The sequence below is a fragment of the Bos taurus genome, chromosome 4, assembly GCF_002263795.3.
Source record: "Bos taurus isolate L1 Dominette 01449 registration number 42190680 breed Hereford chromosome 4, ARS-UCD2.0, whole genome shotgun sequence".
In the NCBI taxonomy this organism is placed as follows: domain Eukaryota; kingdom Metazoa; phylum Chordata; class Mammalia; order Artiodactyla; family Bovidae; genus Bos; species Bos taurus.
Genome location: NC_037331.1, coordinates 51620218 through 51637362, shown reverse-complemented (window position 1 = coordinate 51637362; position 17145 = coordinate 51620218). Strand labels below are relative to the sequence as shown.

The 17145-nt window shown below is 40.4% G+C and overlaps 1 protein-coding gene across 3 annotated transcripts in view; it reads left to right on the top strand.

Moving 5' to 3' along the window:
- MET (MET proto-oncogene, receptor tyrosine kinase) overlaps window positions 1–16570 on the top strand; it is a 114774-nt gene extending 98204 nt beyond the window's left edge. For 2 of the 3 annotated variants that reach the window (XM_024990408.2, XM_024990407.2), the window contains 5 exons: window positions 523–704; window positions 3538–3647; window positions 4850–5015; window positions 14081–14217; window positions 14323–16570. In XM_024990408.2, the coding sequence (XP_024846176.1) occupies window positions 523–704; window positions 3538–3647; window positions 4850–5015; window positions 14081–14217; window positions 14323–14539 (812 nt within the window). In that variant the 3' untranslated portion in view covers window positions 14540–16570. 3 annotated transcript variants of the gene reach the window in all.
- Window positions 16571–17145: the final 575 nt, after the last annotated feature.

Sequence of the window (17145 nt, the reverse complement as noted above, 5' to 3'; positions counted from 1 at the left end):
TGCTGACTAATATCAGGCCCTTGGGATCTCTATTTGGAAACTATTATAACAAAAGAGTCTACTTAGATAGCATAGGCGACATTTGGTCTTCAAATCCTCCTAGTCCAGGGACTGGAAAACTATGGCCTGCTGCCTGTTTTTGTAAACAGTTTATCAAGACTCAGCCACTGTTATCAGCCATTAGTGGCTGCTTTTGCACTGCAATGGCAAGAGTTGTGTATTTGCAACAGAGACCATGTGGCTTAGAAAGCCAAAAATATTTACTGTCTTGTCCTTTACAGAAAAGTTTGCCAACCCATGCCTTGCTAGACTCTTTCAAAAACAAGGGCAGGTGGTGACTCAAAAGTGCAGCACAGGTGACATCATTCACTCAATTGTATTGTAAAATAACACTCTGAGGATGAGGCATCAGGGCAAGATGTAGTCCAATGGCTTTATATTCTGTGCTGTCTCTCCCTGAACCTGATGAAGTAATCATTGTCCCTGTAATGAAGTTAATGTCTCCACTGCTGGCTTTCTCAGGAATCACTGACATAGGAGAAGTTTCCCAATTTCTGACTGAGGGAATCATCATGAAAGATTTTAGTCATCCCAATGTTCTCTCACTTTTGGGAATCTGCCTTCGAAGTGAGGGGTCTCCACTGGTGGTCCTACCATACATGAAACACGGGGATCTTCGAAATTTCATTAGAAATGAGACTCATGTAAGTATATTGCCAAGCTTACTAACTTATGAACTAGCCTTAAGCCAGCCAGCCTTCCAAAAGGTGCTATTTTGAACCTTTTTAAAATTTTTAGCCAAAGAAACCCATGTGAAATGTTGACACCGTTCAAATGGACAGAGGCCCATTCAGTTCTCTGGTTTCTCAAAATCCTGTGTCCTAGTGGGAAGATAGTGATACACAGAAGGGTTTCCAGGGATGGTGATTCTTATCTGCCCTGCAGGCAGCCTTGCTCTGCCATCCCCCAGACAGGTACACATCTTGCAATGCCTACTATACACCACAAAAAGCACTGCACAGGAGACATAGAGCCAGAATGAGCCTCAGCCTAAAGGCAGTTTTAACCTTAGAAGGAAATATATTGAAAATTAATTATGAATGAATCTCACTATTCTTCAAAGTTGCTGCCCACTCTTCCACCTCAGGACCTTTGCATTTCCTAGTCTCTCCACCTAGACTACTCTTCTCCAAAATATCCACATATCTCACTTGGTTATTAATTTCAGCTTTCTGCCCTAATGTCATCTTCAAAATAAAGCTTCCCCAACTTGTCTAAAATTGCAGCTGACCACTACACTCTCATGCCTTCTTTCTTTCTCGTCTCCGCTGCTTTGTTTCTATCCATCACTCCCTCATATACTGAGGCCTGAATTGTCCAAAACTGTGGCCATAAGCCACTCATGAAATGTGACTAGTGTAAATTGAGATTTGCTGTAAGTGTAGAATACATCCCAGGTTTTCAATATTTAGTATAAAAAAAGAAGGTAAAATATCAGTAATTATTTATACTGATTACATGTTAAAATGATATTATTTTGGATATGTGGGTTGAAAAACATACTTTGAAAATAATTTTTGCTTGTTTCTTTTTAATTCTTTAATGAGACTACTAGAAAAATTTTAACTACATATGTGGCTTGTCTCATATTTCTATTGAACAGTACTCTACTAGGTAATAAATAAATGATAGCTGTGTATATGTATATATGTGTGTATATACACACACATACACACGTATCTTATTAGAGTATAAGCACATGAGGGTAGGTAATTTTGTTTGTATGTTGTTCACTGCTATAGCTCCAACACCTAAAATAAAGTTAAGTACATAAACTCTCAGGAGATATCTGCTGAATGAATGAGTTCACGGTTACAAAAGAGATTCTTAGATGTTTCCAAATGACAGTTTTGTTAGTGACATTTATGCTAGTTCCAAAAAGGCTGAGCAAACAATGGCTAGACCAGGAGTAGGGAGGGAAGAAGAAGTCTCCAGAACTGAAGTCACAGATGGCCCCAGGCTGCTTTTTGGCTTCTGTGAACAGACCTCTTTAGACATTATGGAGTAGTTTTACTCTGGATCAAAAAAACTTCATAAACATGGGATCAGATTCTTAGAGAAATGAGCTTTAGGATAGTAAAGAAATATTTTGCATTCAGTCAAAAGAGAATACTCTCTAGCTCTGAATTTTTGCAAATAAGGTGAATTTACTTTACAAAATACCATTGCCTTTATAGTCCAGGGAGTCTGTACTTATTACAACCACTAACAGATATATCTTAAAGAGAGGCCAAAAACACAGGAAATGGCCTCTCTACGTGCTGGGTGCATTAAGGTGGGCTGTAGCCCTCCTTACAGGGTCCCCACTGGCTGCCTCTTTACCTCACAAACTTCACTGTGGCTGCTGAAGAAGAGTTATCCTGTTCCTGATGACCAGGCACTGCAGTGACATCTGGGTGACTTCAGATACAGTTCTTATAGTTACTAAAGCCATTATGCTGTCCATCCAAGTTTGTGGGTTGAACATATGGAGAATGAGATCTCCTGTTTTCTGTGTGGGTTCAGGCCACTGTTGCTTCAATACCAGTAGGAGGGCTTCTAATATGATTGATTTCACTAAGCTTTGGAGTCTTAACAGATATAGGCTTTGGAGTCTTAACAGATATAAGCTAAAATCCTAACTCCACAACTTACCATCTGAGAGATTTAGAGTGATTTATTTCTCTCAAAGCTTCTTGTATTAACCATGTATTTCTGGAGACCTGCCGACCCTGGAAGGACTGCTTTCCCCAGTTCCCACAGGACTGGCAAATTCCCAGAGGTATTAAACAGCTCACCTTCAGAGACCATGCCTTTCATCACTAAACCAACCACTCCAGAGCCCATACCCCAACCACCTCCTTTAAAGGGTGCCAACACCCTGGCCACCATCTACCTGCCCTCATCACTTCAAGACCAGGTACTAGACTTCTAGGGACAGTCCTTACACCCCAGACCCATTGAAATTATTCAAACCAGCTGATTCTAAGCTGCTTCCTCTGCCTCGCCTGTTCCTTCCCACAGAAATCACCATAAAGGCTCTTGCTTATGTTTTCCCCTTGTTTCCTCTGCCTCCTAACCAACCCTGGTGCTTCCCTGTGTGGCCTTGCATGACCTGCCATGCCTCCTCTTGGGAATTGTGAGTAACAGTCTTTTTGATGGCCTTTGTTCCCATCTGTTGGCTGTACCCTACCTGAATAATAATAAACTCCACATTTTAAAATAACTCCAGTTCCCCATCTGGAAAATGGACAGAAGTGAGTGTATAAGGATTAATCAAAATTTATAAAAAACCTCTAACATGGTATATTACAAATAACAGATACTAAGTAAATGATGATTATCAACAGGAAACAAGTTATTATTTGAAATAGGTAATTCTTTGCTGTTGATAAGAAATTGATAAGGTAATTCTTATCAATATTTCAGAATTCTAAGACCATAGCTAGAACAGTAAATGCTTATTGTTTATGGGTTTCCAATTCTCTTTGATTACAGAACCCAACTGTAAAAGATCTTATTGGCTTTGGTCTTCAAGTAGCCAAAGGCATGGAATATCTTGCAAGCAAAAAGTTTGTCCACAGAGACTTGGCTGCAAGAAACTGTATGTAAGTATAAGAATCTCTGTGCCTGCAGTCCATAAGTGACAGGGTGGAACCTGTTTCCCACTCTTCAAGGCTAGTGAGGATGTTTTCTCTTCTCACGTAAAAGTCCTCTATTTTCATCACAGTTCTAAATCGATGTGTAAGCACTGGGTATGTAGGTGGAGCTTTCAGGCTTTATCAAACAGAATTTAAAAGGAATTCTCCCGAGGGGGGTCTTAAACAGCTGTTGTGGCCCTAGCTTTTCTTTTTCCTTCCCGCCCATAGCCCCCAGTGTTGTGGTTTCACACTGCATTAGTGTTTGGAAGGGACAATTCGATCTGCAGCATTTTACAGTGAAACGGAGAGGGGCTGGTAACACAAATACCAACATATTGTAACTTCCCAAGAGTGGATTTGAAGTCAGCCTGCAGAAACCCTACCAAAAATGGTATTTGAGAATGAATATACAAAGAGGTTTATTTGTGTCTGGCTGCCTGGGCTGTATAATACAACAGTCAACAGTTGGTAATTGATTCAGTGCTTTCCCTTCCATAGCACTGATTCATGACTTATGGTATGTGTGAAAGAAAGAACTGTGCTATTAATTTCCTACCTTGGTTTTGGTCAGTGTGACAACATAAAAGCCATCTTAAACAAAGGATACATAGCCTCAGATAGAAGAATTGATTTTCCTGGAACCCTGCTGTTTTCCTAGATGCTTTACTGTGCATCCGTTTTCTCTATTACCTCACTGGTAAAAAGAGTTGTAGGTACTACCTAGCCCTTTGAGAAGGAAAAAATGAAATAACAGTCCCCTGTCATATCTCCCCCATAAAACTAAGTATTGCTAATAAGTTGACAAGTGGTAATTACTGATTGCTTTGGATAGTCAGTTGGCATACTCGATTTAGCAACCAAAGAAAGCTGGGAGGGTGGCCAATTTTACTACTTCTCCAGATCTACATTAAAGCAAAAAAGATTTTCTTATGCCACATCATTCACAATCTCTTCCCTTGGCCTGTTGAATTTGAAATGTAAATGTCAAGCATTTTTATTCAAGGATTCCATTGTGATTTAGCGCTAGTCAGTACAGGCCAGATGAAGCCCTTCCTGCAGAAATTATGGATTTCAAATACTGAAGCTGCTTGTTCTAATCAATAGAGATTCAGAATCACTGTAAATTATTCTCTTTTAGCCACTGGTAATAATTTTTGTTTTTTCTGTAGGCTGGATGAAAAATTCACCGTCAAGGTTGCTGATTTTGGTCTTGCCAGAGACGTGTATGATAAGGAATACTATAGCGTACACAACAAAACAGGTGCAAAACTGCCAGTGAAATGGATGGCTTTAGAAAGCCTGCAGACTCAGAAATTTACCACCAAGTCAGATGTGGTAATGTATTCATCACCTCAACCTCCTCTTTACTTTCATAGCCAACTTTTATATTAATTTTATGGGAACTTAATTTTTTTTAAAAAGAAATCTTCAACACCATAATTTCAGCTTTTTTAATAAGTAAAAATGGGCTTGATTGTCTAACAGGTACCCATACTATGGCCTCATAAATTCATTCATTTATTCAAAAAATGTTTGAATAAATGTCCAACAGAACAGCATGTTAGGTCCTTGGGAACCAGGTGTAAGCCCTGCTCTCCAAGAGCTTTGTTCAGCAGGAGAGGGAAGCCATTTCATCACTAACTCACACAAAGTAGACTGGGATTAATCTAGTCACTCGTAGCTCAAGGGCAGAAAAATTCTACCTAGAGAAACCTGGAAGCTGTCTCTGAGGCACATCTAGCAGTGAAGACATTATTCCTTTGCCTAGCCCTCCTTTATCTGCAAAGGTCATCCTCCTCTCACAGAACAAGCATCTGAGGGCGTGCAGCAGAGCTCTGAGGGTGGGGGAGACACTCACCTGGGCAGCTGAATCTACCGTACTGCCCTTTCACCTGGTGGAGAAGGTGAGTCTTGAAATGGGCTTTAAAGTAAGGATGATGGAATGGACGGTAAAATAAAAAATGCCAGTCCAGGTGAGATAAAGGGGCAGGAAAGTATACACTTCTTTAAAGTTCTAAGCAAACAATAAGCATTGGTGATTTGGCAAAAATAGAAGGCACAGAGGGAAGTTATGAGAATAAATTGAGAAAAATATTTTCATAGTAGATCATAGAGATCCTTGGAAAGCAAACTAGGGAGTCTGGAATTTATTCTCTGGCCATGTGGAAACATTAAAATGTAATCAGATTACACTATAGCCTTTCTTCATTCTGCAAAATGTTTTGAGAGGAGTAGACACAGGAAGACAAAGTGAGAGGTAGAGTATGAAATAACATAGGTACTGTCAAAACAGAAGAGATGGAAGAGAAGGCATCTCAGAGATGGAAACATCAGTATTTAGCAAGAAATTGATGAAAGGCATAGCTGAGCGAAGTTATATACTGGTGTAATTACAATTATGTGAGATAGAGGCACAAAAGCCAGTTTAAGAGGAAAAATAGCAATCGTGCCTTGCACATGCTGAGTTTGACCTGGGAGTAGGAAATACAGACAGAGGTGTCTTTCATGCAACTGGAAGTGTGGATCTGCAGCTTGTACAAACACTTTGGTTGTCTTAATCAACACCATACACTGGGTGGCTTACACAGCAGATGTTTACTTTTCACAGTTCTGGTGGCTGGAAGTGGGAAATGGGGATTCCAGTGTGGTCAAATTCTGGCGAGGCAAGCACATGGTCACCTTCTCACTATGCCTTATGCTGGGCAGAGAGCAAGAGTAAGCTCTGTGGGTCTCTTCTTGTAAGGGCACTAATCCCATCCTCATGACCTCATATAAACCTAATTTTCTCCCAAAGCCTCCCCATCTAAATGCCATCACACTGGGAGTTAGAGTTTCAACATACGAATTTTGAAAAGGATGGTGCACAATTCAGTCCATAGCAGAGGTCATGGCTGGAAATAGGCTTTTGAGACTCCAATACAGTTATTCAAAGGAACCTACATACATGCCATGAAGGAGAAAAGCAGAGAGATGGGAGACCCAGAGGAAGAGAAAGTGTCAAGAAGAAATGGGGTATGGTCAGCAGAGGCTCCTGCTACTCAGAGCACAAGAAGGGTCTTGGAACCTGAATGATTTGGTCTAGAGTGTGTGGAGGAGCGAGTGTGTGGAGGAGCCTGGGTGTTGAATGGAATGTTCTATTTGCCTTTCATAAATCAAGAGGACTATGATATGTGGAGGTAGGAAAACAGCAATGCCTCAGTCCTTGACGATAACAAGAAAAGCATTAACTGGTGACATCAGCAAACAAGGTGGGAAGGAAATAGCATTAATGGAGGACATAGATTGCAAAAGAGAAAGGATTGGCAGCTATTAAGATGTAACATGGGATGGGGATCTGTGTGTGGCTTTGGGAGGTGAGAAGTTGTCTACCCTCCTCCCTGAGAGTCAGCAAGAGAGAGAGGTGTGGCCTCTATTGGTAAGAGTTTTGAAGACATTGTGGTCTTTAAGTGAAAGTAGAGTTTCGGTTCCTGAGGAAGTGGAAGAGTCATTAGAGAATAAGCTGAGGGTGACTGAGAGCCTGTTTTCAGTGAACACATGTATCACAGGACATAGTGGAGGAATGGGACTTCAGGGTGGTTAAGATTGGTAAATGGATGTGATAGTCCATGCTAGAGCTTATTGCCTGGATTTTGATCCTGAAAGATTGTGAAAAAGAGGAAATAAAAAGGTGCTAGAGAGGTAGGCTGAGAAAACATTAGTGATGGTGACAGGTAAAGGCATCAGGTAAGGAGACTTAACCCATCCTGAAAGCATACACATTTCATCTAGACTTGACTACCGCTAGGAAGGAGACGGAGAAGGCAATGGCACCCCACTCCAGTACTGTTGCCCGGAAAATCCCATGGATGGAGGAGCCTGGTAGGCTGCAGTCCATGGGGTCGCTAAGAGTCAGACATGACTGAGCGACTTAACTTTCACTTTCCACTTTCATGCATTGGAGAAGGAAATGGCAACCTACCCCAGTGTTCTTGCCTGGAGAGTCCCATGGACGGAGAAGCCTGGTAGGCTGCAGTCCATGGGGTCGCACAAAGTCGGACACGACTGAAGCGACTTAGTAGTAGGAGGAGGAGGAGGAAGGAGAACCAACTCTTAGAACTCAATAAGAAGGCAAAATAACCCATTTTTTTAAAATAGGCAGAAGATTTGAATGAACATTTTACCAAGGAGATGTATGAATACCTAGCTAATAAGCACATGAAAACATATGCCCACACAGAGACTTGCTCATGAATGCTCACAGCAGTGTTATTCATAATAGTCAATTATGAATAGTCAAAACCAGGAGCAATTTTGATGTCCATCAACTGGGAAATGGGTATATAAAGTGTGGTATATCTATACAACAGAATAATGGTATTCAGTAATGAGAAAGAACCACTGATGCATGCTGCAATGTGGATAAACCTCAAAAACATTATGTCAGGTGAAAGAAGGCAGACTCAAAATTATTACACATTGAGTAATTCCATTTATGTGAAATTTCTAGAAAAGGGCAAAAAGCTGAGACAGAAAACAGATCAGTGGTTGCCTGGGGCTGAGAGTGGGAGCAAAGATTGACTACCAACAGGCATGAGGGAAGTTTCTAGGATGTTAGAATTGATCTAAAACTGAATAGTGATGATAGCTGCACTACTATATAAATTTACTAAACATCATTGACTATACACGTACAGTTGGCAAATTTTTTGACATATAAATCATATCTCAGCAAAGTTATTAATACAAGTGTGATGAAATTTTGGATGCTCAAGGCAAGAGTTGGGATTCTGAGCTTTTTGATAGTCCTGTACCACTCACCACTGTCTCCACAAAAATACACATGCACAGCAAGAGTTTAGCACTTCTTGTAAAGCAACTGTCACTCAGATACTTAGGAAATTTACACAGGCTTCTATAGATTCAAAGTGCTATGTCTTTCTCCCTCTCATTGAAAGACTCTATACTGTACTATATAAAGGGTGAACCTGAGTAGTCCATACCATGCTGCTTTGACAAATTGTTATTGATTGGATGGTTATTGATGGTTATTGATGGATTTATAAATTTGCATAAAGTTTTCATTTCTAGGACAGCACAATCTTTTGAATGTTGACATGGAACATATCCAAGCACCTGTAATAACCTGTATTATGTTGAGACCTACAGACAAAAACTTGCCTGTTTGTAGGAAGGTGTACTTTCTCACAAATGCCCAGATGCAGTTCAGCTAAAATCTAAATACTCTTGAAAGCCTTTCCAACAACTGAAGTATCTTCTATACATGTAATTACTCATATCCAGTGTTGCATAGTGTTTGTGCTTAGTACAAGTGCTTTCACTGAAGTCAGTACTGACTTCTTTGTTCAACCAACTGGCTTTCTCATCCTGCTTCATCATTCTGCTGCATTTAATATCATCAGCTGTCCTGCTCTTGAAATTTCCTTCTCCTTTGTTTTCAGGGCCACTGTACCATCCTGTTTTCCTCCTGCTTTTAGACTGTGTTTTCTTTACCTTGACAGCTTCTCTTTCTTCTCTCACAGCCTACATACAACTGTCCCCCAGGATTTTGGTCTTAAGGTGTCAGTCTCTCTCAACAGTTTCAACCATTTCCATCAACAGTCACCTTTGCATCTCTCTTACGAGATGTTTTCATCAGCAACACAAATTTACTGTGTTCAAAGTCAAGTTCTTTTCTGCCAACTGTTGATGCCTCACTTCTTTATTTCTATTAATGGTATCACCATTGTGCAATATACCAACTCTTCACCCTTTCTATTGTGCAGTTCCGTAGGTTTTAAAGATTGCATCAGTTGTATGACCCAAATCACCACAACCAGGATGTGAAACAGTTCCATCATCCCAGAAAATTTCCTTACACCTCTTGATGGTGTAACATACCCTAACCTTAAAACCTGGAAACCACGGGTTCATTTTCTCTCTGTAGTTTTACCTTTTCTAGAATGTTCTATAAATGGAATCATACAGTAGATAGCCCTTGAGTCTGTCTCCTTCACATAGCATAATGCATTTCAGAGGATCAGTAGTATCAATGTTTCCACAGTTATTCTTTTTTTATTATGATAAAAAACATAAAGTTGACCATCTTAACCATTTTAAGTGTATTGTACAGTGTGCACAGTGCTATGCAACTGATTTCTAGAACTTGCAAAGCTGAAACTCTATATCCACTGAACAACTCCCCATTTCTCCCTCCCCCAGCATCTCTGGCAACTGCCATTCTACTTTCTAAGAGTTTGACTATTTTAGATACTTCATTATAAGTGAAATCATAGTATTTCTCTTTTTGTAACTGGTTTATTTCACATAAGTAGGTTTGCTGGATCATATGTATTCTATTTTCTAGTGTTTTTTAAATTGGGTTATTTTTTATTTTATTTTTAAGAGTTCATTATGTGTTCTGGTTATAGGTACATGTTATCAGATATGTGTTCTTACAAATAATACTTTTTAGTCTGTGGCTTGCCCTTTTAATTGTATCTTTCAAAGAGCAGAAGTTTTCAGTTTTATTGAAAAGATTATCAACCTACCAGTTGCTCAATTTTATCAATTAATCCATTTTTAAATCAGTTATGCTTTTTTATAAAGGTATTATATCAGTTTACTTTTCTAATTTATTTTTTTATTGAAGGATAATTGCTTTTTTGAATGCTCAAATTTGGCTATATCTATTCCTTGATTGCTGCAGCAATGTGCCTATCACTTTTTATAGCTTATAATAGTCTCTTACCTCTAATAACTGCTTTCAGCTTCGTCTTTGGTAAAACTAGGCAGAGATTCTTCAGATGAGCTCACTGCTGGTGCTCAGATATTCAGAAAGCCTTGATCATTCACACAATAAGCATGAATGACTGTGCTCTCCTGTCTTGAAGCTAAAACTGACTTGCTTCTAATCATTTTTAATGCACAGGCATCATACACCTCCCCCACCCCTTTGTCTCTCTCTGTCCTTCTCTATCCCTCCCTCACATGCCCCACTCCCACTTTCTGTTCTTGGTCAGTATCATTCTCTTCCTTCACTTCCCCACCCCCTACCATCCAGTCAGTCCAAGCTGTTAAGGGGAATTTGGAATGCAGACTGTTCATGAAACTGCCTCCCTCTCACCTCTTCTGTCCCATGATTTCTCCAATCCTCCGCTGATATCAGTTGCCTAAATCCTACAATTCCTTGGGTTTCCCTGGTGGCTCAGCTGGGTAAAGAATCCACCTGCAATGGGGGAGAACTGGGTTCAATCCTTGGGTTGGGAAGATCCCCTAGAGAAGGGAAAGGCTACCCACTCCAGTATTCTGGCCTGGAGAATTCCATGGACTGTATAGTGTATAGGGTCCCAAAGAGTTGAATACGACTGAACGACTTTCACTATAATTCCTTACAGGACTAAATTTATCCAACTCTTCCCCCTTGTTTTTGCAAATTTGCCTCCAGACCTCCTGTAACCTAGGCTGTCAGTTAGGGAGACCTGATCACACACTCAGAGAAGGCAATGGCACCCCACTCCAGTACTCTTGCCTGGAGAATCCCATGGACGGAGGAGCCTGGTGTGCTGCAGTCCATGGGGTCGATCACATACTAGTAATCAGCCTCTCAGAACTTCAGTTCCTCATTCTTGAAACATCTACAAAACTGAATACATTACAGACTTGTTATAAGGATTAAATAAGACAATCTTTTTTTAAAGGGCATGATGCCCACCCATGCCAAGCTCATTTGGTGACACGTGCTCTCTCCCACCGCTTTAATTCGGGAAAGCAAATTAGAGAGTTCGCTCTCCCGGCAGAGTTCAGTCTCTCCCAGGAGAGAGAGAGTTCAGTCTCATAAGGTTCCATGTTGCCAGTATTCAGTAGCAGCCCTCACCTGCCCCATTCAAAAGTGTCCTAACTGGTCTCCATATTGTGGATGAGCTTCCCCTGTTTGTTTAAAGCAGTGTTTACAGATGCAATCTCCTGGAGCTCAACCCCAGTCACGTCCCATTGATTTCAGTTTAACCCATGATTAACATTCAAAAACACAGTCCCCTTTCAACCTTATTCAAAAACACGGTCCCCTTTCAACCTTATCTGTCCTTCATCCCTTCATCTGCTCCACACGTCAAGCAGAGTGACCTGTTGTCCTTACAGTTCAAAAAAACACGTTTGAGTGTCTTACCCTTTATCCCTGGGCCCACTGCCTTCATCCAGAATACTCTTTCTGCCCTCACAATACATGTATCTACAGAACAAACTCTCGCAGTTCCTCAGGACCCACTATACTGTCACTTTCTTCCTGAAGCCTCTCTTAGTTACCCCATTATCCCTTAGCCTTTTCACAACATCTGTACCTCATTTCTATAATAGCTCTGTATTGTAGTTATTAGATCTTATTGTTCTACGTGACAGTTAATTACATAACTAATTGCATAATTCTCTCAACCCTGTTAAATCAGCTTCAGGGCCTGTCCAGTAACTTGGACAGTAACCTACCTGTGCATCATCAAAGGTCAGTGTGTGCTAAGTCACGTTCATCGTGTCCACCTCTTTGTGACCATATGGACTGTATCCCGCCAGGCTCCTCTGTCCATGGGATTCTCCAGGCAAGAATACTGGAGTGGGTTGCCATTTCCTTCTCCAGGGGGTCTTCCCAACTCAGGGATTGAACCTGCATCTGTCTCCTGCATTGGCAGGCCAGTTCTTTACCTCTAGCACCACGCCACATGGGAAGCCCTCAAGGGTCAATAGATACTTGTTAAACTGATTTAAATTCTAATGCAAATTCTGGGACTTAACACAGTGGTGTCATCAGAAGTGACTCAGAAGATTTTGAGGCTTTGAAAACTTTGAAAGGCTCCTGCTGCTGCTGCTGCTGCTAAGTCACTTCAGTCATGTCCAACTCTGTGTGACCCCATAGACGACAGCCCACCAGGCTCCCCCGTCCCTGGGATTCTCCAGGCAAGAACACTGGAGTGGATTACCATTTCCTTCTCCAATGCATGAAAGTGAAAAGTGAAAGTGAAGTCGCTCAGTCATGTCTGACCCTCAGCAACCCCATGGACTACAGCCTTCCAGGCTCCTCCATCCATGGGATTTTCCAGGCAAGAGTACTGGAGTGGGGTGCCATTGCCTTTTCCATGAAAGACTCCAGAAGACAGCAAATTTATCTAGTACTCTGCCCCGTCTCCCCCCACCCACCCACCCAAGGAGTTTGTTTTCTCTATTTGGATCAAGGAAGTCAGTGGCCTTAAAGCATTCTTAAACTTGGACGAAAGGAAAAAGTCATTCATGGAGATTTGTATCAGCAACTACCATGTCTACCTGCTTGCTTCCTTTCAGAAACACATGCTTTAGTCTCCTTGCTGAGTTATGAGCTACACTTGCATCTCAGTTTTATGTTTTCTGCTCTTCATGTCTGGGCTATATTCTCCTTCCCCTCCAAGCTTCTTTTTCCTCAGGGCCTCATTTCTGCCCCTATATGCTGCTGTGTGCAAGTGTCTTGGAAGTGTGGTGAGAGAACTGATTTCCTGGGTCCTCTGCCCGGGGGGTGACCCACACATATTGATTTACTCTCATTGTGTCATTCTCACCTTGGCACATGTCCAGGGTGAGATAACATGCGTGACCTGATCTATTCCAAGGAGAGTGCTCCAAATCAAGAAACTGCATATTTAGTGAAGTTTGGTAGACCAAGCAAAACCCAAGAGTCATGAACTCTGAAATGTTTATCCCTGTGTGAATTCAGATTTATTGAGGAATTTTTAGCAGATCAGTCAACCTCTCTGTGTCCTTGTGATCATCCTATAAAGTACTGTTACAGCTGTTTTATATTAATTTCCTCCTATAACATTTTCAAAATATAGTTATTTTATTGAAATTCATTTTCATTCAAGAGCCTTGATGCTGAGCAGTCTTATTACTTCTGATTTTTAATATAGATTTTTATTTTTACTGACTTAGACCTTTTAACATTAACTTTTAGATATGGTTACATTTCTTAAGGAGTATTTCCATTCATTTGGAAATTCCACAGATTTAAATTTTGGAAGCCTTGTCTTCTTTTTTTTTTTTACTAATAGTCTAAAATTGTAATGAAGCCATTGAATAAAGAAGGATAGAAACATGTTAATGCTGTGACTCCATAAGAAAGAACTTGGAAAACGCACTGTGCTAACTACATGATGAAATTGTAATCATCATGTGGATTTCAGGCATCCTTTTTGAAAACTTTACATTTACTTGTAATCTAAATTTTAATTCTGGCTTAAACAAGTCATAAACTTATGTTACTAATTGTCTTCAAGGAAAACTTTGCCTAAAACAGCAATAGTGTTGAATACTAAACCAAGTTTTGTAATGAAGACCTACTGATCACCTTTCATATTTGTGCGGCCATTCTTCCCTTACCTGGATTCTCCCTTCCCTTGTTTGACCAGTGGTCCTTTGGCGTGCTTCTCTGGGAACTGATGACAAGAGGAGCACCACCTTATCCTGACGTCAACACCTTTGACATAACAGTTTACTTGTTGCAAGGAAGAAGGCTCCTACAACCTGAATACTGCCCAGATCCCTTGTAAGTAAGAATTCCAGCAGTGTCTTCTGTAGCTCATATGTTCTTTACTTTTGCAGAAGTGCTTGCCTTCAGAGTCCTCACAGCATTGCATCCTTTCTGAAACAGGTATGAAGTGATGCTGAAATGCTGGCACCCTAAAGCTGAACTGCGCCCATCCTTTTCTGAACTGGTCTCCAGGATATCCGTGATATTCTCTACTTTCATTGGGGAGCACTATGTCCATGTGAATGCTACTTACGTGAACGTCAAATGTGTCGCTCCATATCCTTCTCTGTTGTCATCACAAGATAATGTCAGTGGCGAGGATGATGATGACACATGATGGATGGAGGCACCTGTGCCACTGAGTCCCCTTCTGAGAAACATCACTGAACTGCCTGAACAACAGTCCACCCTTTGTCTAACATTCTTTTCACTGCCTGGCCACTGAAAGGCCACCGGGTACTTTTTGCTTTTGCCAAGATTGCACTATTATAGGACCTTATATTGTTATTAAAATGACTGGATTCTACAGAATTTCTCATCTGACAAAGCATCAGAGCAAGCAGCTTGGTCTCGCAGACCAGTGACCAACAGCAATTCTGCAGCTGTGATAATGCTTCTGTCACATTCAGGCCAAAACCCAAATGCTGGGTTGAAATTTTTTAAAATCAAGATCCCACTTGATTTCATATGGGAAAGTGAAGCAATGCATTTTGAAGACTTCTTAATGACAGAAAATTCAAAAGAAATGGTAATGTCCCAACAGGGCATGGCAGCCCTGGAACCAAACCACTCATTTAGAATTAAAATGTTTCAAAGAACTTATGTGTTGTATGAAAAACACATTTTTTTATCACCGATGTTGTCATTTGCTCATTAGGTAAACATTCCCTTTTAAATTTTTGTCTACACATTCCTTTTATTGGAGAACTATCCATAGACAATACAGTCAACATTTCAAAACAGCAGGACATGAAATATGTTTATAACTTTATAGGAATATTTACATATTGTACATAAACAACATTTACGTTTTCATAAAATAGCTTAGTCGCAGTGAAATATTTGTCATTTAAAAATCAACTGTTTAAGAATGATACTTTGCTAATCTGGTTGTGGACACTTAGAAGTTTTATCTTTTTTTTAATGACAACTCTGAAAATAAAACAAGTAATTTGTGATGACAGTTGTTTTTAAAGGTAACTCAGCATGTTTTTGAAGCAGAATACCTCTGACTAAAAGCATTATTGGTTCCAACCATGGCTTATATGTAGAGCCTTGGAAAGAATCAATGGACTGGAAACGTCAGCCTCTTTGTCAGGTGGCAGCTTTCCACCCCACAGACAATTGAAACAACCAAATCAGGGGGAATCCAGTTTTGTATTAGAACATTATGTGTTATTAAGCAAAACATATTTTAGAGAAAAAATATGTTGATTGAAAGTTCTGACCATTTCGCCTGGATGAACAGTTACTCTGGTCAGGACTTTTGTGATGTTTTGTTCTGTGGGATTTTGTGCTTACTACTGTATAATGCATGTGGCACAGGATACTCAAACTGGTTTTGTTGATGTAAACATTTAAAGTATTATATTTTTATAAAAAGGTTTATTTTTAATGATGTGAGAAAACTTTTGTTAGGCCACAAAAATACTGCACTGTGAACATTTCAGAAAAGGTATGTCGAACTTGGATTCATAACAGCATGATTTTAAATGGCTGTGAATAAGTGATAAGGAAATGTACTGACTGCCAGAACTCCCCACCCTCATTACATCACCAGGACTTGAAGCCAAGGGTTAACACAGCAAGCTATAAAGAGGGTGTGTTTATAGTAGAGTTGAGTTAAAACCCAATAGTAGAGTTAAGCTCTTTTTGTGAGACAGTGATTACAACTGAAAGTTCTTTGACAGTGGTGGAACTTACCAGAAGACCCAAGGAATTGTACTGCAGAGATATTCCAATTCAAATATTATTATTTCAGAAGTGTATAGAGTGATACTAATTACAGAATATTGTAAATAATGGATGAGGAAGAAAAAAATCTGCTCTGCAGGAAAAAACCGTTTCTACTAATGTCAGGAGAATGAATACATCAAGAATAGAGCTTATGGAAACAACTCATCAACAAGACTGCACACCTGTATATATGCTTGAAAAAGCTACAATGTGAATTTCATGTTTGCTATTTATAAACGTGTCCTTTGGTTAATATGTCTAGACAGACTGTGGGAGTTAAGTGATTCTTCTAAGAATTAGATACTTGTCACTGCCTATACCTGCAGTTGAGCTGAATGGTACTTTGTATGTTAATAGTTGTTGTTCGGATAAATCATACAATTAAAGTGATGTATCATCTTGTATACTGAAAGTTGGTTATTGTTAGTCATGCTTGATTACCTGCCCGTTTACATAAGGACAGGGGAAGCCTAAGATTGATTTTACCTGGCTACATCAAGTCATCCATTAGAAGAGTGTTGTTAGTCAAGTTAATGCTGCTGCTGCTGCTGCTGCTAAGTCGCTTCAGTCATGTCTGACTCTGTGCGACCCCACAGACGGCAGCCCACCAGGCTCTCCCGTCCCTGGGATTCTCCAGGCAAGAACACTGGAGTGGGTTGCCATTTCCTTCTCCAATGCATGAAAGTGGAAAGTGAAAAGTGAAAGTGAAGTTGCTCAGTCGTGTCCGACTTAGCAACCCCATGGACTGCAGCCTACCAGGCTCCTACTGAAGTGGGTTGCCATTGCCTTCTCCACAAGTTAATGCATCCTTACCTAAAAGAATTTGCATCCCTGAGTTTCAGGAAGTCTCTGCCTTTCTAAACCATGTTTCCCCTGACCTGCTGCATTTCCTAGCATTTCCCTAACAGTCTTTCAGCTGCCAGAGCACCTGGCCCCTACTTCAGCTCGATGCTCTTCTCCAGTAAGGTGCATCCTTGTACCAGAAGA